At 28.0% G+C, this 24,942-nt stretch overlaps 1 protein-coding gene across 1 annotated transcript; it reads right to left on the bottom strand.

Moving 5' to 3' along the window:
* Nucleotides 1-301: 301 nt before the first annotated feature.
* On the bottom strand, nucleotides 302-22,528 carry LOC107450040 (leucine-rich repeat protein 1). The gene is given in 8 exon segments (XM_071177881.1): nucleotides 302-977; nucleotides 10,134-10,352; nucleotides 14,477-14,625; nucleotides 17,227-17,370; nucleotides 18,364-18,372; nucleotides 20,501-20,893; nucleotides 22,119-22,217; nucleotides 22,310-22,528. Coding segments are annotated over 8 exon segments (1,227 nt in total). The 5' UTR covers nucleotides 22,490-22,528; the 3' UTR covers nucleotides 302-943.
* Nucleotides 22,529-24,942: the final 2,414 nt, after the last annotated feature.

Here is a 24,942-nt window from a genome sequence, read left to right as displayed (position 1 = left end):
AAAAATAAGCACTTTTTAAGCACCTTTCAAGCACTCAAAAAATATTTTTAAGCACTTTGAAAGATATCATAATTAGACAGGGTTGGCAAGTTTTTGACAATTGATGGTTTTATTTACAGTAACGTAAGACGATGGCGCGTCACAAACGATGAAATTAACAAGAGAAATTAAATTTTCCATCGCTAATAGAGAACAAAAAATGGCAATGTTTAGTTGATCCCTGTAATCAGCAAAAATTCAATAGATTTTTCGATTCTATTATAGAGGGCTGAAAATGAAGTCTGAAATTGAGAATCTCTAAATGAGTAATAGAGTCCTAATGAGTAACAAAATCAATCCTAATTCAATGAGGAACAGAGTCAATTCGAATTTAATGAGTAACAGAGTCAATCCTAGTATGTGGAGAAGCTACATTACATTTCTAAGTATATATTATTAATACAGCTATGTGTATATTACTTTTAATGAGCAACAGAGTATTTTCTGCAGACATTTCATTTCATCTAATTCTTATTTTGTATAGTACGAATAAATACAGATATCCAACATTTCGAGTTCAACACAATTCATTATTTTGCTTGCTGTTGAAAGAAAATTTATGTGGTTCCCAAGTTTTAATTTGATTTACTAAATCAAACATGTATTTATCTCAGAGAGAAGTCCCCTTCTTCGCAAATTAATTTTAAGTTATTAATTCAACTTTGTTTATATTGTTTTAGTGCACTACTTTTAGCACACTTCCAATGCGGAAATAATTCAACCTAAATAGAAATAAATCACAAAGAGGAAAAAAAGAACTCAATAAAAATGACTAAATATTTTTAACAATGTGACTATATATGAGAAGCTTCCCGATGAAAGTAACTCCATTCCAAAAGTAATTATGAGAATATTGTAAAGCTTGAAATAGAAAATTTTCAGCTCTTAAATGCAGATGACGTCGTTAGTTCCTTTGATTAGCAGTGAAGCTGTAGAATCTAATAAAAGAAAATTTAAAAAAGTGAAGGTAATATAAAACACATACTAGGTGTTCACGGTTATAACCCTTAATGATCCAAAAATATTTTACTTCCCATTAAATAATACTAATAAAATTAATTACAATTAAATTGATTGCAAATAAGTGAGATAAAAATTATGTTAGATGATCATATGTGTGAAAATGTCATGCAGTGGTCTGCTAAGGGTAAAAAATCAATTTTCCTTGAAAAAAATTATATTGAATTGATGCATATTGGTGTTTTTTTATATTGTCAATCAAATTTTTAAATATTGGCCATAGATGGCACCACTGGAAAACAAGAATAATCGCAACCCCGATGCCTTAATAGCGGACAACAACAATCCAATTCTTCATATAGGGTCTCTTTTTTTTAATACATAAAAGAAATATTTTCTTTTTTCTTTTTATACAAACATGAAATAAACTACATCAGTCAATAAATCTTATAAATAAAGAAATATTTATATTTTAATCGCCACTATAAAAGTTCTAGAGTTAAATTTTTTTTTACTCTGCATGCTGATAGTGTGTTTTTCTGTAAAGTTTGAAAACAGACATTTCGTCACTAGATCAACACTCAATTGTTTTCTGCTTACGACACAAAATTTTTTATATTTTGATAAAAAATAATTAAACTGCCATTTAAGAGACAGAAATCTTCAAACCCAATGACGGGAAAAAAAGGTACAAGCATTTGCAAAAAGGAAATATTAAAACAATAAACATGTAAAATTGCTGATTGAATTTAAATAACTAAATAGATTTCCAACTATTTGATACATTATTTCTAACTAAGGAGAGCAACAATTAAAAGGAAAAAAAATTAATAAATTTAATGAATTTTTTAAGAATTTAAACCAATTATAGTTTCTTTTAATGTCTCATGCAAACCTAATTTTATAAAGAACTGTTAAAATATCACAACCAAATTTCAATAATGCAATAGAATTTACAATCATTAATAGTATACTAATTTTTCCATTAAAAACTGTTAAGAATGCATGCTTTAACTGACAATTGATAAATTGATTTTAAAATTTTGTATAAACCTAAATTAATGTAAAAATAGTTATTTTAGAAAGTAGATGTGAAAATCATTTAACAATCTGATACTATATGAATTTTCTTTTATACTTTAAACATTTGTGTACTAAACTTATTGCTAAACAATTGAAGTGTGCATCTTTAGTTTCCTCAGTTCATTTTGACCAGTTTTTTCCCCCGGAGATCTGGAATAAACAGACTTCTTCCAGGCAAAATTCCAACCTTGACTTAAAAAGCAAGTAAAATTCAAAATTAATTAATTCAACCTTGAACGTACATCCTTAACAATGTTTATATCATCAACTCACATTATTATCAAAAAAAGCTCAATATGAGTTGCCATGTTGAGACCTTTCTCTACTTTAACATATGATAGATTAATTAAAAAAAATGCAAATCAAAAGTGGAGCTATCTATAAATGTTGTGCCTTTTTGATAGAGAAGTATACTTATAACAAGCAAATTAAATATTTTGTTATTTTTCAACAAAGTTAATATACATTTGTACATAATGAACAGTTACAGCACCTCTATAAAAAAAAATTATTTTCCGTCTTAACTTACTGAAAACTTTTTCCTAAAGAAAATAGAATTGCTTTTTACCTGTTTATTTAGTTAATGAGACATTTAAATTGTCCAAGAAAGTCTATATAAGTGATGCAATAAAAAACGAACGCTGATTGTTTAAGACATCACAAGTGATGAATACTGCCGTGCAATTGAAAAATCAACCTAAGCGACAAAAAATTCAAAATTGAAATTTTTATATATTTGGCATCTTTGTAGGGTAAGCAACATATTGCAAAAAAAAAAATTTGTTTTATCAGTTTTTTTGACATTTTATTTTAGCGCTCATAGTATTAGCAATAGACAGAAAATAGTAGCCAAGTCACTTTTCTCAAAATAAATCGTGAAGCACTTATGTTATTTTTTCTCTCGATAATTTGGCAGAATACTCCTCTGTGTGATAGGGCTATTTCAATGCTCTGTTATTATTAATATCATTTATATCTTGTGATTACCCCTTATATAATATTAGTAGCAAACAATCAAAAATTGAATAAAATTTATTCTTTTGATAGTGTAGGCAAAAGGGAAGGAAGACTTTAAAACCTCCAGACTGTTTATTTATCACTAAAATAGTCAGCGAAATGGTGCATGGCTTAGAAGAACAAATTTAGAGCTTTGTCACTCACATAATGAACCTGACATTATTAACTTCATTAAATAACGAAGAATAAAATGTGCAGTTCACATTATCAGAATAGATGAAGATCATACCACAAAAAGAGTTTTCAACGCAAGACCAGTTGGCAGACGAAATAGAGGCAGGCGAAATTTGAGATGGATAGCTGGCCTAGAAAAAGACCTTTTGGTCTTAAAAACTAATAACTGGAAAACGCTAACAGGAAAAAGGTTAGCATGGGAAAAAAACTTCGTGAGAAAGCCAAGGCCCACCCTGGGCTGTCGAGCCTTTGATGATGATGTCAGTGAAATGACTATGCAGTTCTTCACGACAAATCAACATTTCTTTCTGGGAGGAAATCAGAGTTGTGAAATTTAAAAAAAAAAAGAATATTTTATTGCATTTATTTTTAATTTAAAATGTTAGTTACTTAATTAAAATGCAGACACAGACTGGATTTTACATTCTAATGTAACATTCTTTGCTTTGTAAGTTTGATTTAGTTACTTTCTACACTACGAAATGCAAATGATTTAAAAGTTTATATGATATATAAGTACCATTTTGTTTCAATTCCCTCATGGTCAGGCTATTAAAAATGTTCAATTCCCTCATGGTCAGGCTATTATTGGCAAAATTACCAAAAACTGAGAAAGCTTTAATTTCCAATTGTACACTACTCTATAAAATATTTTGCAAAATGTGTTATAGTTGAGAGCGCTGTATGAAATAGTGTGACACATGACAAGGGGGTAGAACGTATAGTGAAGTTTGACACTTTGTGACAAGGGGGTTGAAATATATTCTGAAAAAGTGTGACATAAAACTTGCAATCTGCATATTCATAAATGACCATCTCCTATTATTGAAAACCAATGAATAAAAATAATATAAAGTGGCTATTAAAAAACAAATTCATCATTTGCTTTTTCTTCATAAAAACCTTGTTTTAAAATTTGCTATTTAACAAAATATGTTTTGATCAGGTTTTGAGAATCTGACAAAATTTTTAGAGAAATGTTGGCCCATAAATGACAGAATTATGCCAGCTGTCCACACTAGCACACCCTCTCCCCTTCTATGAGATTGGGAAAATTATTGTATTGCTTTTGATCATTCCATTTTTAAAACAATTTTATAAAAGTTCAATTTTACTTTATAAAAAAATCTTCATAGAAATTGGAACCAGTTGCAATTAAATTATTAAAAATGCCAAAGATCAAATTTTTGGTTCTATGATATTTGATCAAGCTTTTGATAAGTATCTAACAATAATTTAGTAACATTAAATAAATAATCCAAAGAAACTGAAGCAATAACATATTACCCAAATAAAAACTTCCTTAGCTTGAAAAATATATAAATCGGAGGAAACAATAACAGTTGACATGCTTCAAGAGTTCACAAATAGGCACCCATTTTCAAGACACGACATGAATGAGAAGACACAAAAGTGATTTAAAATATAAAAAGTAAAAATTGCCAAAGAAAAATGGAAAATTAAAGGTGAGAAACAAAACTATAAAAACCACATTAGCAGAGAGAAGCAAATGAGGGTAAAATGCATTCCCACTTTACAATTTACATTTCAAATCATTTTTGTTTCTTCTCATTTACATTTGGTAAGTCTTGAAAATGGGCACCTGTTTTCGAGCACTTGAAACATGTCGACTTTTTTGAGCTGAATGAAGTTTTTAATCAAGAAATTTAGAAGCCAACCATGAAATTAATTTTATTTACATTATTTTGTTTAAAAAAAATAAAATTTCAAACAGGACTGCAGGTAAATACATTTATTTTATATTCTCAGTCATCAAACAATAATTTAAACCAGTTTGAAGCATTGCCTGTTCTGTTAAAGACAGCTGGTTATGCATGCAACATATTTCTTTAGTTAAAACATGCAGAATAAATTATTGATGTTCAAATGGGAAAAGAGCTCAAACTTGGCAGTTGTACAAATCTTGCAATTTTTTAAAAGCTTTGATAGAATATAATTCAATACATTCAATATTATAAAATTATAAATAAATTGCAAAATTTTTTGTACAGTTAGGCATTTAAAAAATTTCCGTTTAGAAGAACAAAAAAAAAACAAAAAAACGACATAAATAGATTGCTATTTTGAAATTAATTCACTACAATTTATCAAGACACTATTTTAGTCGTCGAAGCATTCTTAATTTTGAAAACTGCTTATAAATATATTTCCAAAATAATAAAAAAAAATGTTTCCGAAACATGTTTCTTTGTAATTTTATTTATAAAAAATACACATTTAATACTGCTACAAAAAATTTCAAAAAAAATTAAAAAAAAAGAATACCGATAAATTAAATATTTTCGTTTTCTCTTATGAGTATCAGCAATCAGATGAGTTCTTGTCCTTCATACCTGCAATTTTATTCAACATTTATAATATGATAAAAAAATAAGCAAAACAAAATTCATAATTTAAGTGGCTGGGCATTACAGCTTGCAAAATGCTATTTAAAACAAGACGGAGGTTAAAAAAAAATTTATAAATATAAAGTTTTCATTTTGTGTGGAAGAAACCTGTTTCTTCAACCAAGCAGGAAGAAACTAAAAACAACCAATAAAATTGTTTAGCAATAAGTTTTATAGAAGCAATTTAAATTGATTAAATTTAATATAGTACGAGAAAGTTTTCAACCTTTTATCTTTATACTAATATCATAATATATACCAATATATTTCGAATATATACTAATTTTATTTATACTAATTTCACTTTATCTTTTATAGTTTTATGCAAATATCTACATACTATATTATGTAAGAGTCTGTTGAGTATTCATACTCTTGATAATTTGATTATAAAAATTTGTATGTTATTTTAACAGTTCTTTATATAAATATAAATTAGGTTCGACTATATTTTATTAAATACTATATTAATAATNTATACTATAATTTATTGAATACTGTATATTTGACCATATTTTATTAAATAGTATCTTAACAAGATTGCAATTATAAACTTTTATATTTGATGTTTCTTTTTAAAAAAGAGTTTCCTTCATCTGAGTTAGAAGAAATTTATTTCTTCTGGAATGGCTTTTCACTTTGGAGGAAATGCACCATTCCTGATAATAATCCTGAATCAAAAATAATCCTAAGGTTAGACAGCAACAACAATGGAAATTTCAAGAGTATATAGAAATTTATTAGCTTTATTAAACGAAAGTTAAGAATTTGAATATTTGAATTTTAAAAAAAATAATAATAATAGATTAGAAATTTTAAAAAAATCTCATGCAGTGAAAACATGTCAGGTAAACAGGAAGATAATATTATTTTAATTTGTAAAATAAATAATATTTAACTAAATCTCCTATAAAATAATTTATGAAAAAATAGTCAAATAAAAATGCTATAATACAAATGACCAAATTATATTTTATTTAAAATGTTCTTAGTTAGACTAGTTCAATTAAATTTTTATTAATTCTGTATAAAAAAATATATATATGATAAAACAGGTCAATATAGGTCATGATATGCACCTTGCTTTGTCTAAAACTATCCCCCAATTCAATTTGTTAATTAAGGAAAAGCAGCAGCAACCTTCACATTAAAAATTTTAATTATAAAAATTTTGTATACTATTAAAATAATAAAACTAAATGTTTTCTAATAATGGATGTTTTTTGCAATTATTTTTTCCACAGGGGGGTGGTCCGTGACTTCTTAAAAAATTTTAAAAGGGGTCCATTATACCAAAAAGGTTAAGAAACACTGTTTTAAAGCAACTAAAAATAAATCACAATAAATATTTTGAAATTTACAATAACTAGACTTGTAATATAACAATTTTAAGTAAATACAAATACAGTCAGACTTCTATTTAACGAAGTTGTTAAATCCTGATAAAAAGTTCGCTATCTGGAAAATTCGTTAAATAGAAGATCATCAATTGAATTACTTAAACAACACTAAACAGGTTTTAAATTCATAAACACTAGACATAATTAAAATAGCAATTGATACACCTTTATCTTGTAAATTATTATCTACTATGGAATTGTTTCAAATGACTTTAACATTTTATCATACGAAAGTTTGGTGATTTCTTCAACATTTCCGTCTTCCTCACAATTTTTGTTGTATTGTGTTTATTTTTCACATTGTATAAAATATCTGATTCAGTTAATGTTTTTGTGGTTGAAGCTTCACAGAATCAATAAAAAGAATATCATTAATCCTACATCATCATTAATTTCATGGTTCGCTCTTAGCTGTACTCTTATTTTTTTAACCTTTTAAGTTCTTCTAAAGGAATGAAATCATCGTCCTCCGCACTTTTCAAATTCTCCATACTGACTAAAAATCCAGCTTTAGCAAAACTGTTACGAATAGTATGATCTGTAACATAACAGTGCCATGCTTCAGAAATTTCTGTTATGCTTCCTCGTAAATTGACTTTTGGCATAGATTCCTGTAGGAAATGCAAACAAAAAGGGAAAGGGAATTTACTGCTTTCTCTAAAGGGCTGTGAAAATCAAATCCAGATCATTTCCCCCATAAAATGCGTTAACAAGTTTGAAATATTCTGAAATATTTTGGGAAATAGGGAAAGTGAATCTTAAAAGTTTGTTAAATATAAAATTCACATCGCTATTTTGAAGTCATTTTACAAAGAAATTTCCAAACTGCTTTTGGTTCCTCGAAAAAAATCGCAAAATAGAGAAATTTTGCGAAATGGAAGTTCGTTAAATAGAAGTCCGACTGTACATTACAAAAAATATTTCAGATATCATTGAACTAAAAAAAAAACATTTATTAAAACTTATAGATTAGCTTCGATGAATATTACCGTAGCAACAATTTTACCTTGGCCCCAATTGGGCTAATAATTGGCATACATATACATAACACACATATATATATGAGCTGGTCCTATATGAGCATGCATCGAGGGACCAATATTGGGATGTCTAGATTTTTTAACATAATAATTCTATATAGGGCAAATATTGGCCTATATAAAACCAATATAAAGCATATATTGGCTGAATAATAAATATAAAATATTGGGTGAATCTGACAGTTCTATATAAGGCCGGTATTGGTTGTAAAATGGCTGTAAAATATTGGGTGAATCGGACATTTCTATATAAGACCAATATCAGAGAAATAACGGGCCTTTGAACCTGTAATGAGCCAAGATTCGTGAATATTGATCCAATGAAGGCCCAAGTTATTTTGTTGCTAGGGTATTAATAAATGTGCAAAAAAGTACCGCTTTAAAAATTGCATGCTGCTTCAGCATGTTACGAACAATTATTATAAGTTTCATCATTAAAAATTTCACAGCTGTATAACATTCATTAGCATAATATGCTTATTATTATTCATGCAAGAGAGATCAAATTTATGTGACACTAACTTTAAACTCTAACTAACTTAACTCTTTTAACTAAATTTTAATCAAGAGAGACAGTAGATAAGAAATTGTGAGAGAAGTTACTATTTGATTTTGACAGGGTTGGCAGGTTTTTGACATGTGACAGTTTTTGACAGTTTAAACCATGGTTTAAACCGTCACGTCAAAAACCTCACTGTCAAAAATGTCGAAAATGTCAAAAACCTATATTCATATGTGAAATTTAATTAATACATAAAATTTATATATTTTTTATAAAGGATAGTGTTTCTAAATATGTTCTAGAAAAAATAAATTTAAAATTTTGAAGAAACACTTATATTTTGAATAGTAACCAAAATCTTGTACTTTTGAAAGCTCACATCTTTTGTAATATTATGTATTCATTTTCATGTGTTATTGAAAATCTGCAGTGATATTATTAAGAAATTTATTTATAACCAAATTTAGTGTATAGTATAGATTATACTAAAAATTAGACATTTTTAAAGATAAACATTAGCAGTTTTGTACATTAGACATCTTTTAAAGAAAAATCTTTTTAATATTCTTTTAAATCTTCTTAATAATCTTTTTAACATAAGACAATACAAATTTAAGTGCTTTCTGTTAAATACACAGAGTAGTTAGTGTCGATTTACAGTATATTCAGCCTATTCATTTACTATGCTGAAAATTTAGTTTATCCAAATACTTGTGAATTTCATTTTGCTGAATACTATATACATAGTTTTGTTGAATATCTAAATATTCAGCTGTTGAATAATTACTTCTTGCTTTCAAGATATGCATTATTTGTATTCTTAATACAAGTGGGGGAAAAAAATTAAGAGGTAAAAATTGTTTAAAAATGATAAGTGTAATAATTATAAATAAATATAATAAACAATATGAATTATATTTATCATTATTCACAAATATAACTACTTTTAAATTCAAATTAACATACTGGATAATAAAGATATTCGGTATAACATTAAAAAAAAATTTTATACACTTGTATCAAGTTTGTATTTATACAACATAACTTGTAAGTTCCTTATAAATATTAGTTATATGTTCCTTATATGTCAAAAATGCATAGTAATAAACTTTTAATTTTCTTAAGTATCAAAAAAAAAAATTTTTTTTTTCAAAATATAAATATTTAAAAAAATTTTGTGCAAAATTTTTCTGCACATGCATTTGAATATAAATTTCTGAGATTTTAAATCTGTTATTTTACCTTAATTTTAATTAAAAAATATTTTAAAACCTGCTGATTACCTATAGTATAATTAAATTTCAATATAATGCATGGCAACTGTTGGTAGTTTTGAAGTTTATATATTTTTTTGGCAAACTTTAGTTTTTGACATTTTTGACGGGTTTTTGACGGTTTAAACCAGTATTATACCCTTGTCATGTCAAAAACCACTTTTTGACGTCAAAAACCCAACCCTGGATTTTGAGTTATATTTCTTTAAGAGATATGATATAACGAATGCACTTACTTCTTCCAACATTTTGTTGAGCAAAAATAGACTTCAAGGGGAACTTTAAAACGACTTGTGTTGTTAATATAAACTACAGTTGAAGCTAATTTGTACAGATCCAGTACGAGTATACAGGATGATACATTTTGAAATACTTTCTTTCCACAGGGACAGGGACACTGCTCAGTTATGTAATCAATAAGACTCTTAGGTAGATCTTCAGCTGTGTAGGAAACACTACAAAAAAAATATGCATTTTATTTCACTCAATTTAACAGTACATTTTTTTTAATAACGTCGTTGAACAGCCGACCCAATTTTGGGTTTAGGACTACTAATGTTCAACCTTGTAATTTTTAACCCAATACAGAAGACAAGGGAACTCCTGTATCAAGTATTGGGATGAATTTGCCTATGTGGACTTTTTAATTAAATTTACCCGCATTTGCAGGGAAAACCACAAAAACCTCCGGTTAGCCAGACCGCAGGGGGGCTCTAACCCATGATCCGTTTACCACTGAGGATATTTTACGTCAGTACTGTGGTCAGTGCAAGGCGGATGCGGAATTCGCATCGACCATCAATCACGGGGATTCGAATCCGGTTCACTTCATTGGATGGCGAGTGCTTTATACCCTGAGCGACCATGGCTCTAGCCTTACATTTAAAACACACAGATAAAGTTGGAATACTTTAAAACCAGGGGTGATAGTTAGCTTCAAAGATGCAAAAAATTCTTAATAATTTACCAACATATTTTTTTTTAGATTGAAATTTTAGCCAAAATTATAGCGCTTTTTTTATTATTTTTTTTTTTTTTTACTTAAAATAATTTTTCAAATTGAGTGTTTAAAAGTGATACCTCGGTACTCTAAATACATGTGTCGTAATAACATTGTATTTAAAACATCAACATTTGAAAAAATATGGAAATAACCCCCAAAAATTGAGAAGAATTGCTGTGAAAAATTGTGAAGAATTGCTCCAAGAATTGCTGTGAAAGAGCAAGTCAAAAAGTAATTTATCAGATTAAATTTGTGTATAGTATTAAAAGAATAAAAATGTCAAAAATAGGAGGAAAAAACATGGAAAATAGATGAAAAATGATAATTAACCAACGAACAAAAGATCAGTAAAAGATGTGGATTTATCAATTCATAATAAATCAAGCAAATAAAAAATTTGACTTAATTTTGAAATTTGCACTTTATGATTGCATCAGAATTTGAAATAAATACATGGAATCAGCTGAAAAATGGTCCAAAAATGACTTGATCGTTGTGAACCGTCTTTCATAGAGAGCAGAAGTTTTTCTTTTCTTTTTTGTCGTCGATTTTGTTTAAGAAAATTATTTTCTCCTAAGATTTTTTTTTTTTTAAGGTTTCCGGACTTAATTAGTGTTATTATTTTTCGTGTTTGAGCAGTTTTTAAAGCTGCCTCGCATGATAAGAATTGAATTTTAAAATTAAAAAATAAATAAATACAAATGATTATGTACGTGTACAATACATTATTATACAATACAATATATTTTTAAAATGCTTAAAAAAAACAACACTTAACCAGCATTAATGTAATCAAGAGAGCATTTATGGGGTGCAAAAGAGAAAAAGAGAAAAATAATAATAATAAACCATCTTAGAAGACCGTTTTTTAAATAAATGCACTATGGAAAATTTTAATCAAAGGCCCATTAAAAAATAAGAAAAGTGGGTAATGCAGATGTGCCTATTTTCCAAACTAGCTATCAGTAATCAGAATTACAATAACAAAATATAAACAAGTTAGCGTTTAAAAAATTCACATTAGAGCAATTTTAAGATGCATATACTACTATATACAGGGTGCATAGCCAAATTTTTCAACGAAACATATGCACCTTAAACACTTTTTAAGTACTCAAATATTTTGAAGCACTTTAAAAATATATAATTAGGATATGCGCACCAATAAAAAGATTTTTTTCCCATTGATTAAAGTTCTTCATATATATATTAACAAAATGCAAAATAATTTTCCAAAACTTTACATGATCATTATAAAAAAATTAGTTTCTGACAAAGATCTCGTCTTGATTATATCAGCCACCATAGAAACAATTAATGCACAATTTTGAATCTATGCAATATTGAGTGGCTCATTATATTTTTTAAATTAATAATTACTTTACTTAATTATGCAAAAAAATTTAATTCAAAATTATAATTAATTAAACTATTATTATTAAGGGTATTTTTTAGATTTAAATAAAAGTTATTTATAAAAGCATAATTCAACAAAACATTTACAAGATTAATATCATTGATTAATATCAAAGGTATGTAAAAAATTAAGCAAGCCAAGAAAACTTTAATAAATTACAAAGTAATTTACAAATGTAAAAATAATGCAAATTTTTATTAAAATTTGTTACTTGGTTCAGTATTTTTTTAATGAAATGATTAAAAAAAATTTAAATGATTTTGAAATGTAAATACAATGAGTATAGAACCTTAAGTTTTTGCTCTAAATTATTATATGGTCTCTATGACAATAATATTTAACAAATCTAAGATAGTTAAATTTTTCATTTTAATGGAGTTAAAGTTTTTTGGAATAACAAATATGAATAACATAAAATTTTTTGCTGCATTTAAATAGTGACAAAGCACAATAACATTTACAAAAATCTTATGCAATTGGTGGATAGTCCCTCTTCTAAAAATTCTAAGGATCAAAAATCTCAATTATTTCTTATCTTTATTAAATGGATAATTATGTTAATTAAATGTAAGATGGAAATTTTGAAGAGATGAAGATTTGTGATTATTTACTGCTCTGGGGACACACATGAAAATACGTAATTAGTGAATGATCCTCAAGTCAAGTTTAAGGATTAAAATTTTCTTTTGTTATTATTAGGGAAAAAGTTGGCTATCTTTAATTGGTCCCTGGGAACGAAAACTCTAAAGATTTTTCGGTTTGATTTGAGAGGGCGGAAAATGAAGTCTAAATTTGAGAACCTTGCAAAATACAGCAGATTTGTACACGAGAGAGCAAGAATCCCCACCACCAAATCCACTTTAGGGCTATTATAATAGACCAAACAAAAAGATTCCCATTATCTCACCAACCCGAGCCGAAACCTGTCCTAAACAGTGACCCCACATCCCTTCTTAAAATAGTTATACCTCGTTATCATAGTCACCGCCAAGGGTCCAGACAAATTGCTAAGAGAGTTCTTACTTTAGGCAAACTATACCTGTTTCAGTAGTTGTGCAATGATACATCGGAGAGCAGAGCGGACGAAATGTATGTTATGGGTAAGAAATTAGCATATATCTTTGTGCAATATACTTTGCGAGTAGGTAATTAACATATATTTATCTTTCCTTACTATTCTTAATAGTTAGGATTTAGTTATTGGCATAACGTTATGTAAATTATTAGTTCACAGAATAAATACGGATAGCGTGTATTTCTCATTACACTGACACAGTAGGCCAAGGCCCTCTATGGGCCGTCGTGTCACTAAGTTCAGTTGTAGTAGTTAATTTGGAAATTTAAACCTACAAATAAAAATCTTATCCTCCTACATCTCTTGTTTTAGTAGAATGTGAGGGATATGACAATGGTCAAAAACTATAACTTGTGGAATTTTTGGTAATTTTGTCAACATTTTAAAAGTCTTACTAGTACTAGAGAGCTGGAGCAAAGTGATCTTTCATATTAACTTTTGAAACATTTACATGCAGTGGTGCGGAAATTTGTGGAATTCCGTCAACATTTTAAAAGTCTTACTAGTACTAGAGAGCTGGAGCAAAGTGATGTTTTATATGAACTTTTGAAACATTTACATGCAGTGGTGCATAAATTTGTGGAATTTTTGGTAATTTTGTCAACATTTTAAAAGTCTTACTAGTACTAGAGAGCTGGAGCAAAGTGATGTTTCATATGAACTTTTGAAACATTTACATGCAGTGGTGCAGAAAAAAGCTTTAAATCAAAAAAGACAAAGAAGTATAAACTTAACAACCACTAGAAGAAAATTCCCATAAAATCTGAAGTTGGCAGCCCTGAATAATTAATTGAAAAATTGCCTCTGTTAAAAATGCAACAGATTTCCGAACTTTGCCCTATAGTTCTGTAGTCCCTGCTTGTATAACTCATTTTTTATTAGTTTGATTTATTTTTAGACAATATTAGACTTAAAAAAAATATTGCTTTTAATAAAAGCTATCATGCAACTTTTTATTTCCCTTTTACCTAATTTGTCATGCAGGCTCCTAAAAATTCTGAATTTTTTAAGCCCTTGTATTCTGAGTTTTGTAAATACCACTTTTAAATTTTATCACTTTCCTGTAAAAAAAAAAAAATCTTACTTTTGAGTGACAACAGCTGATGCAGCACATTCTAGTAAAGAAGGCAATTGCCAGGGAGTCATAGGCCTCAAAACAACATCAGTATCTAAGGGATTGTGAAATAAATCTAAACTGTCCAGTTGTAGTTTTCTAATTCCAAATGGGAGTACCTGAAAAATCAGCCATCAATGAAACTATGTTAGTCACTTACTAGTTTTTTTTAACTTTCCTAGACTTTAGGAACACATTTTTGGAATTTCTACAATTTATTTTTCAAATTTATATACATAGGTTGAAACTTTTATAAACTTTCATATACTAATTATGACAAACAACTATAAGTTATGAGCAAAAAACAACAGTTTATTACAGTAACATAAGCAAAAAAATCACTAACTGCACCTCAAGTGCATCTTATAATATTAATAACATTCTTTTATACTAAGAAAAATAAATATTTCCTTCTATAAAAATTTAGAAGCAAAATCCAGTAGAACGTAAAAATACTACTGATAATTTTCTCTTTAGTGGCCAACAGACAAATTTCCCAGTCTTGTCTTCAAAAGGAAAATCTTTAGACATGAGACACATTTCAAAAGCTTTTCGGGAATTTTGATCCAATTTATTTGCAACCACTTTAATCAATAAAGCTTTAATTAGTTCATTAGTTTCCAACTTTAAAAATTACAGGGTTTTAGTATTTTTCAATAAATTATCAATTAGAAAGCCGAGATCTTTATCTGAATCAGCTCTAGTTTAATCCATGAACAATATGACATTAATGTAACAAAGTTGAACTAGTATCGGCTATTTGAGCAAGTTTATGTAAATCAAACAACTAGATTTATAAGACATACCTCTAACTTTTCTATGCCTTCATTGATTAAATCCAAAGCTGCATTCATATCAACTATTCGAGGGTCAACAGCTTCACTATATTAATCTAATTTTAGCTATTCCAAAGATTTTCTCATTCAAGAAAAATATTCAAATTTTTCTGTAATAACACTTTGTATAGCCTCTTCGATATCTTCAATAAATGCTGTATTATCAATGGCTGATTTTTCTTTAAAATTTTGTCTTCTATCCAATGTTTGGAATCATGCCATTTTATCAATTTGAAATAAAAGTCCCAATCAAAACAAAAGGTGAATATTTTTCGAAGTCTAAGTTCAAAACAATTTTATCTTAATTATTTCTTTAAAGGTCGCTCGAGCAAACTCCAGCTCTTTACAACCAAAATGTAAGGTGCCAATGTACGATGAAAACGAAATGCGTATCAAATGTTAATTACAAAGAAAAACGATAAATTATGAATATATAACAATAATTTACAGCAAAATTTGTGAAATAAACTATATCCTGAGTGGACATAATATAGATCAAAATTATTTGGTTCTGATATCGAAATACATAAAAGTATATTTTTACCAATTACCAAATTAGTGGTAATCAAAAATCATATTCGAATGATTCATGATAGAATCCAGCCACTAACTAATAAGTGTGCAAAAGGATTGGCATGAAATTCACCAAGGGGCCAACAATTATCTCAAAAATAATGTATGGCATTTGCTTTAGTAAACCAGTAAGCATTTGCTAAAATGAAAAATGGATAAAATTGAATGGTTTGCTTCTTAATGTTGCACTAATTGTCTGTGATTCCCCCTTAACAACATTAATTTTTAGTCCAAACATTAATTTTTAGTTCGGGCATCACAAATACTGCACATAGTAGTTGTCCGAATCCAGTTTGGACAACTACTATGTGCAGTATTTGTGATGCCCGAACTAAAAATTAATGTTTATATTTTGTGAAACCCGAGCTGAGTTTGTTTCTACTTCAGGACACTTAATTTATTTTCCTACTAGATGGCATTAATGGTCCTAGTTTTTCACTGATTACAACTTCAGTCAAGGGAAAAGAGTGTGATATGGGCTTGTTTGGGATATAAAATACTGTAAGAGATTTGTAAAATTTATGTATTGAAAATCATATTGTTGTTTTTATATTATATTGTACTAGTTATATTACATTTAGCTTCAAAACTTTGTATAATTTGCTCTAATTGAATAAGATGTGTGTGTAATCCATTACTTTTTTATGTGTATGTAAAAATTATAAATACAGTAGTTATTCAAACTAAGGTAAACAACGTTTAAGAGCACAAAAATATTTATAAATGCATTTATAAATATTTTTGTGCTCTTAAACGTTGTTTACCTTAGTTTGTATTTTAGCACAAAGGTCGCCCACTTGTGTATTCACAGTAGTTATTGCATTTAAAATTTTATTTTTGTAATAAAAAAACATTTTCAAATTTTTATAATATAAAAAACACAATTAAAAAGTCAAAAAATTTTTCAATTTTTGGTGCATTTTTCTGAAATATATGTCACTGCTAAGGGGTTAATGATGATCCGAAGACAAAGGCACACACTATACTACCACAAATTAGATTTGAGAACAGACGTTTGTAGTAATAAATCCTTCCAGAAGAATCAAAACTAAAGAATTATGATTAAACTGATCAATGAAGGAAATGGTTCTATGAATATTAGCAATATAACAATGGGAGTTTAATCTCAGGGATTTGTAAGAATAAAAAATATATAATCAGCAAAATGTCAAGACTTACATTTTACAATTTTTTTAATTAGTATCGGACAGTATCATTAAAATCCACCTTATTATGATTCCCTATGTATAATACAATAAACACAGTGGATAAATAAATGAAAGTATACGATAAATGAATATTTCAACTTACTTTCAGCTCATTATGAGATGCACTGAACATTCTCAAAGATTCTAAGCAATGGATGTTGTGAGGGAGATTTTGAAGACCATTGCCTTTTAGGGACAATATGATGATCTTTTTCATGAGACAAAAGTAGGGTGAAAGACAACGAATCTAAAAAAATTTAATAACTATTCATATAAGTGTTTTGTAATAAATGACAATTTATTAACACAAACTAAAAAATTAAATAACTCAATGGTTCTTAAAAATATGTATATTTAATATTTACTGTCGAATAGTAATGTACTGACATTTGATGACATAGTAATGACTGACATAGTAATGTACTGACATATTGATGTAGGACATTTAACTTTGAACTGTACAAGATTTATAAACAATCTGATATTATTAAATACATAAAAATAAATAGAATGAATTGGATGGCCCACGTGATTCGAATGAGTGATGACAATACAATAAAAAAGATACTGCTTTTTAGATCCACTGGAACAAGAAAACGGAGAAGGCCGTGGTTGAGATGGGCTGACTCAGTGGAGTCTGATTTTCTTGCAATTAATGAAAAGAATTGGAGATCAAATGTGAATCAGAAGTCGTCACGGAGAAATCTTCAGAGGAAGACATTGGCTCACATTGGGCTGTCTGACCAACCATTGATGATAATGATGATGATATCTGACAGTGATCGATTTTTGTTGAAGTAGTAATAAAAAAGACAATTTAACCACAGGAGGGTCAATTTCCCCTTTTCAGGGCTTTTCAGCAGCATTCTTTATAGCATTGAAAAACAACTTTCCACAGTGCTGATCAATGAGAAAGTATAGCATAACAAAGAAATTGCGGTATAATTTTGCTCACTGTCTCAACATTTGGAGGGTTAAAAGATAAGTTCATAATAAAATTAATTACAAAATCACCTTTAAGAACATGCAAAAAGAATTAAAGCAAACTATTAAGTGAAATTTAAATGAACAGAAGAATAATTTATCAAAAATTTAAAAAAAAAAGATTTAATAAAAACATAAAAAGTGACAAGTTCAATTTTTGAAGTACATAGTAGAAACATCAAGAAAATTATGCATTTTTAAAGTAACAAAATTAAAAATAGTTAAGAAATTCCTAGAGTACATAGAGATCATGGACCTTGTTTTACTTACCTGTAGAAGGCAAAAAAGTTCCATAGTAATTATAGCCCGAAGGACTTTAATCCCAAACAATTGAAAGTAAGATATTGAAACTTAACTGATTGTGTTTGATGTAATACATTTGTGGTATCTACTCAGATCTTGCCTTGTACATACATGAATTCAAATACACTCCCAATTTTTGAATAAAATCTAAAAATACTTATATTTGCATTTCTAAAAAGATTAATATTTGTTTAATTTAAATATTTATAAGTTTTTAATGATGATTTCTCTTTGAGTTTTCTAAAAAATAGATTCAAAGAATTTTAAAAGGAAAAGAAAATGCATTTATAAAACTAAAATTCTGTCTATTACAGCAACTAAGAGAATTTGGAACAAGACATCTTAAAGCATTTTTATGTATTTATATTTATTTATTATTATTATTTTGGAAAAAAGCCAAACATTGTATCATCCTGAAATATATCTTATAAAATTAATATTTTAAAATAGAGGTTAAAAAAGAAAAAAATGTAGAATTAGTTTCAAGTGCTTTAATATTAGGGAGCAACAACATTAATAATATATTCGAATTGACATAAAAATGGGAGTACTGTTTCAAATACGTTTTATAAAAAAGAATATAGAACATTGGCAATTCACATTCATAATGTACTATTTTATACAGTACCAAATTTTGTAAACTAAGTATTTCTTATTACAATAATCACAATCATTCAAAGAAACAAAGCAATTTTTCAAAACAACTTCAAAACCAAGAACACGATTGTCAGCATTACCTGCAGGCTGCCTTTATTTCTCAGACAAGCTGGTACTCATAGATCTGAAGCTTGGTGGGATTATTTCTTTTTAATTTTTATTTATAAAATGGGTCATGATTTGAAAGGAAAGCATTCTAGCAACAGTTATGGTCACATGGGCTTCTAACCACTGGGATCAAACCCTAGTCCTTTGCAATGACAGTTCACCAATACCACTGAGCTATCGTAACCATGGGTGCTACTCTAAAATAATATCAAGACTGAACTTTTTTCTACACAAATTAATATCGTATATCATTGTTAGTGGAATTTTCAGAAATTTATAACTCACTCACCCCAAAATTTACCTTTCTGTGATAATGGCCTCAATCATTTGTTTTTAACATTTTTTTCTTTATTTAATTAATTTTTAGCAAACAAAACAAAAATAGCAGCTAATTATGCATGTTTTTTACACCGATAACTAAATAATAAAACCGCTAACTTTTTCCTGAAACCATTAATATCTCTACTTATTTTTCGCTAAACCATTATTTTTCGTTTTAACACTATAATTAAATATAAATAAATATCGATTTATTTTTAGCCAAAAGGCCAATGCATTGGGGGGGGGGTAGTAATTAAAAAAAATTTTAGATTCAGCTGCAGTACAAATCTCATTCTGTCATTGCAGTGTGGCATGATTACTTCATCATTTCGCAATAATTGAGAAAAGTAACATTGTTTTCTAAAAAAAAAAAATTTTTATTTTTAACCGAAAATATGTTACATTTTTAAGAAGAAAAAAAAAAAAGGAAATCAGTTTAAGTAAACAAATGGGAAAGGGATATTAACGAAATTTAGTCCAATGATTCTTCTCAAGACTGATTTCAGTACCCTGGACTGAAGAGTGACACCCATGATCGTGACTCAAAATGACACTTTACTTTAAGCTGTAAGTCAAAATATTTAGAATATAATAAATTTCATGCTTATAAAATGTTATTGGAAGGCTTTAAAAGTTATTCAAAAAAAATACATATATATATTTAATAAAAATAGCTGAATAGAGATATGGGACAAAAAAAGTCTGATGGGAAATTACCTATATCTAATTAAACACTAGAAAAGAAAAGAAATAGAATTCCTTTCCTTACTTCTACACAATCCACAAAACTTGCTAGATGTATATGTGCTAATAATAATAAATAACAGTAAAACAACTTCAAAACCAAGAACACGATTGTCAGCATTACCTGCAGGCTGCCTTTATTTCTCAGACAAGCTGGTACTCATAGATCTGAAGCTTGGTGGGATTATTTCTTTTTAATTTTTATTTATAAAATGGGTCATGATTTGAAAGGAAAGCATTCTAGCTACAGTTATGGTCACATGGGCTTCTAGTCACTGNACTGTTGTTGCTAGTTCAGGAGGAAAACATTTCAGATCATTGTGATGCAAAACAAGTTCTTTCAATCGGATGTCACCAAGTTCTAAAGGAAGTTCTTTTAAACAATTGTTGGCTAAATCAAGAACCTGAAGGTTTTTTAGTCTTAAAACATGTAGACCAATTTTACGCAAATGGCAACCTTGCACTTGCAGCCAAGTGAGACTATCTGGAAATCCATTTTTGATAGGGTAATCACTTCGTTTCATGATGGCCAATTTTTGTTTCGGTCTGTCCACCTTCGTTGGAGGCTGAGAGAAGCGGATTTTTTTGCTGGCCTGTCCTACGATTGTTAAGCCAACACCATGAAGAAAAGCTTTCAATTGAAGAGGATCAGCCTACAGAAAAATTTTTAGACTTAGTTTTTTCAAAACATAAATATACATTATACAGTACAAAGTTCCATATACGGATGTCTATTTTCCAAATTTTTAATTGCATTTTCAATTGTTTTTTAATGTTAATTGAAAAAAAAATAACTACAGTACAGAACCTCTTATCCGGAAATCAGAAAACCAGATAATCAAAACAAAATTTGATATTTTTTTATTTCTCTTTTCTCCAGAAATTTTCGAAATATATTTTTTTTCCATCCAGAATTATATTCGAATGATGTCTTTCTCGTGCATAGAAAGGAAAAGAAATGCTCACGATTTTTCCATTTTCAATTTTTAATAATGAAAAATAATGACGTAAAAAATAGAGTGGATGGTTTTGATGACGAAGTAGAAGAAAGCGAGAAGGAAGATGAAAACGAAGGAGTCCATCCCTACCCCCCCCCTCCCATTTTACCTTTTATTGTTCATTTTATATTAAGCCTGTATATATTTTTATTTCGTTACTTTTTTTTTCCATTTTATTTTATTAAACTTATGTGTATTACTTTATTGGTTTTTTCTTTTTAAAATTATTTGTAAATAATTCTTTTTAGTTGGGTTTGATAAAGAATAAAAAACACGGCATTTCGTAGTGATTCAGTAAACCAGAAAAATCAGTTATCCGGAATAGCGATGGTCCCGATCCTTCCGGATAATCGATTCTCTACTGAGTAAAATTTTAAGCACAAAAAAAGTTTTTTCCTTCAACAGCTATTAAAATAACTAAATTTTTTTACTGTCTTAATGAACTCACTTAACAAGTAGATGAAAAGACAAAGCTGCAAAATAAAATAGCTCAAAAAGAGGAATTAACTATGAATCAGTTCATATTGATGACTCAAATGCTCACATCGATGTTACAAATGTTCATATCAATGACTCAATAAGACCACTCTGGTACTACAAACTTTAAAAGAAACGCAAATCCAGAAGACCAGACAGTTCTCGAAGGCAAATTAATTCTAGCGGAAACACATACTAAATTTACAACAAATATCAGAACAGCAAGTAAGTATTATATAGAATTAGAAAAATAAGTATTATCTAACTAATTACATTATGAGGTGCATAATGCTTTCAATTTTATAAAACCTTTAATGTCATTGAAAAATAAAGTGAACCATTTATCAACAGTTAAAAAAAAATTCTAAAAATTATCATACACATGAGAAAAAAAAATTATTACCTTACTAATAATAACATCATGAGGAGGTGCTTTAAATCTTATTGTAGCTTTTCCTTCATTGATAAACTTGGTGAACAATTTATCTACATTGTTGAAAATCTAAAAACAATATAAAATTTTTGAAATTAGGACACCAAAAAATATTTCATACGCAAAGTAGTCTGCATTTTTTAAAAATCTTTTTTAATTACTTTGTATTTTGTTCCCCTTGGACTCTGGTGAGTGCAAAGTATGAGGTAAATATCCTCATCACTTTGAAGTTCTTTCTTCTTAGTCTTAGGACATAATGCTAAAGTAGCAACACTATGTTTTTTATTTTTCACAGAAGATGCATTGCGATTTCCTACTTCAACACCACAGGTGATTTTCATTATAGTATTTCTGTAATTATCATGTAGTAATATCACAAAAATAGATTAATCACCTAATTTAATGGTCACACACACACATGCTTATTTTAAAATATGACAGATTATATAATATTTTATTTATATATAGAAAAGTAATGTTAATAATAAAAACATATGTAAAACTATTCAGTAATGTATTACTTATAACACTGACTTCAATTTAGTTTGATTATTCAGCCCTTCTTTAATGAATAGTAAAAATTTTTTGCTTCTTGTTTTGTTCAGGCAGTGGTTGGAAAAACTAGATTATTTTTGTAGTTAACTACAACTACTTTATTACAAATACAGTTATTCTTACAAACTACAGCTACTTTTTAAAAAAAAACAATTTAGTGACCACAAATTACTCTTGAAATGTAGTTACTACTTCACAATTTTTAGGAGACAAACTTTACTGGAAAGCTTAAATTTCAGCCATGTTTAAAATGGCTTTGAATAAAAAATTTACTTAAATATGAAGAATTTAAAAAAAAATTTTTAGTAGTGTTCAAATGAGCTAGTTTGTTATTCAAAATCATTTATTTATAATTTTTTTTTTTAACCTTTAACTTCTTATGCCTTTCTGAATATGTTATTCAAGAGACGCTAGGAAATGATCAAACATTTGCAATTTTGTAAGTGTTTAATGTTCCTTTATTTCCAAAAATGGTATGGAAACAGTTTAAAAATTATTGAAGCTATCAATATAGGGATATAGCAGAAACTGTAGATTTTGAAAAAAGAACGATTTGTAACATCTGTATCCCATAATGCGCACAATGGTACGCTTTGCTGCAGTCCAACCATTACATCATGTTGGCAGTAAGAGAAAGGCTTAGCACTATGAATACTACAAAAACAAAACAAGGAAACCATTTAATAAAACAGAGTAATCGGATGCAAGTAAAAAAATATCAGCAATGTTATACGTGAATCAATCTTATGGTAATTCAGTGTTTTCATCTCAGAAATAAAATGGGTGAGAATTTCTCACCCTTTCTCAAAAACAGGGTGAGATTTCAAAAATTAAAAAAAAAAAACACAAGGAGACTTGAAAAAAAAATCATTTCTTTAATTATAATGCATTTTTAACACCTTCTAATTTATAAAGCATTGAATATTATTGCTGCATCATCATATGGAAAATGTTCATTCTAAATGGCGCAAATGAGAATTTTTTTTTCAAAATGCGAGAATTTTGAAATTGGTTTATAGAATGCGCGAATTTCTCGCGATAATCATATTTTAATGCGAGAATATAAAAAAATATGCGAGATTCTCGCGTTCTCAAGCTGTAGTGAAAACACTGGGTAATTGGTCCTAAGGGTTTGTTCCAAATTTCTGTTTTTTTAATTTCTACATCTGTACATTTGAAATATGAATCAAAATTCTTTAAATTTACAATTCAAATCTGAGTATTAAAAAAAAAACACTTTCAATATAAGCTCATCGAAATTAATTAAAATTATGCATGTCCAAATTTGTTTTGCACCTTGTTTTATGGAAAGATTACCATATTGTGATCAGCAGAATAAAGGCCAAATTTTGGCAGCTTCAAGGGAATGAAATGCACGAAACTAAAAAAAAAAAAATATGACAGAAGAGGGCTAACATGATGGGTATAACTCTTAGACACCCCTGAACAAACCTCTACATCTTTTATAAAAAAAAATTTGCTAATTTAAAATCAATTTGGCGATTGTGGTTGGCATGACTGACAGAATGACAATGACTACGTGAATGTTCCGCCTTGTTTTTGTAAAATAAAAAATTACTATCACTAATTAGACAGTTATAATACTTAACTTACGTCGCACTAAAACTGCACATAAAGCTATTGGCAACTATCATTAATAGGACGACAAAGCTTTTTAAAAGAAATTATACACATGAAACAATAGATTTTCACGAAGCAAGAATATTATAATGAATAACAAAATCTACAGACATTTAATCAGCAGCCACGACGTAAAAAATATTTTACGCATACAAAAAAATTTATTTTCTTTTGTATTTAAACAATTAAAGGAAATTTATTTTATTATAGATGAACACATACTCTTATTTAGAAGAAATAATTAAAATATTATTCATTATTCAGGTTAACGTGAATATTTCGACAAGCTTACAGAAATATGGTTTAAATCTTCAGCTGAAATAAACTAATTATAGTGTTTGATAATTCATTGACATAGCAAAGTTTAAATATTGTATTTTTAAATATCTATTCTTTGACACGAAAATATAAAAACGATTTTACGTTTTTTGACCGACATTTAATTAACGAAAACCATCCAAAAATCAAAATAATAGACTTTTTGATTGATGGACTGATGGTCAAATTAAGCTGTCATGTGCTGAACAAAAACCGAAAACCAACTTTAAACGATCCTCCTGTAATAGCCGACGCACTGTCTTGGCTGACCGCCCTCTTA

Source organism: Parasteatoda tepidariorum, chromosome 2 (genome assembly GCF_043381705.1).
Source record: "Parasteatoda tepidariorum isolate YZ-2023 chromosome 2, CAS_Ptep_4.0, whole genome shotgun sequence".
In the NCBI taxonomy this organism is placed as follows: domain Eukaryota; kingdom Metazoa; phylum Arthropoda; class Arachnida; order Araneae; family Theridiidae; genus Parasteatoda; species Parasteatoda tepidariorum.
The sequence above is the reverse complement of the archived record's forward strand: the minus strand, read 5'-3'. Positions and strand labels throughout refer to the sequence as shown.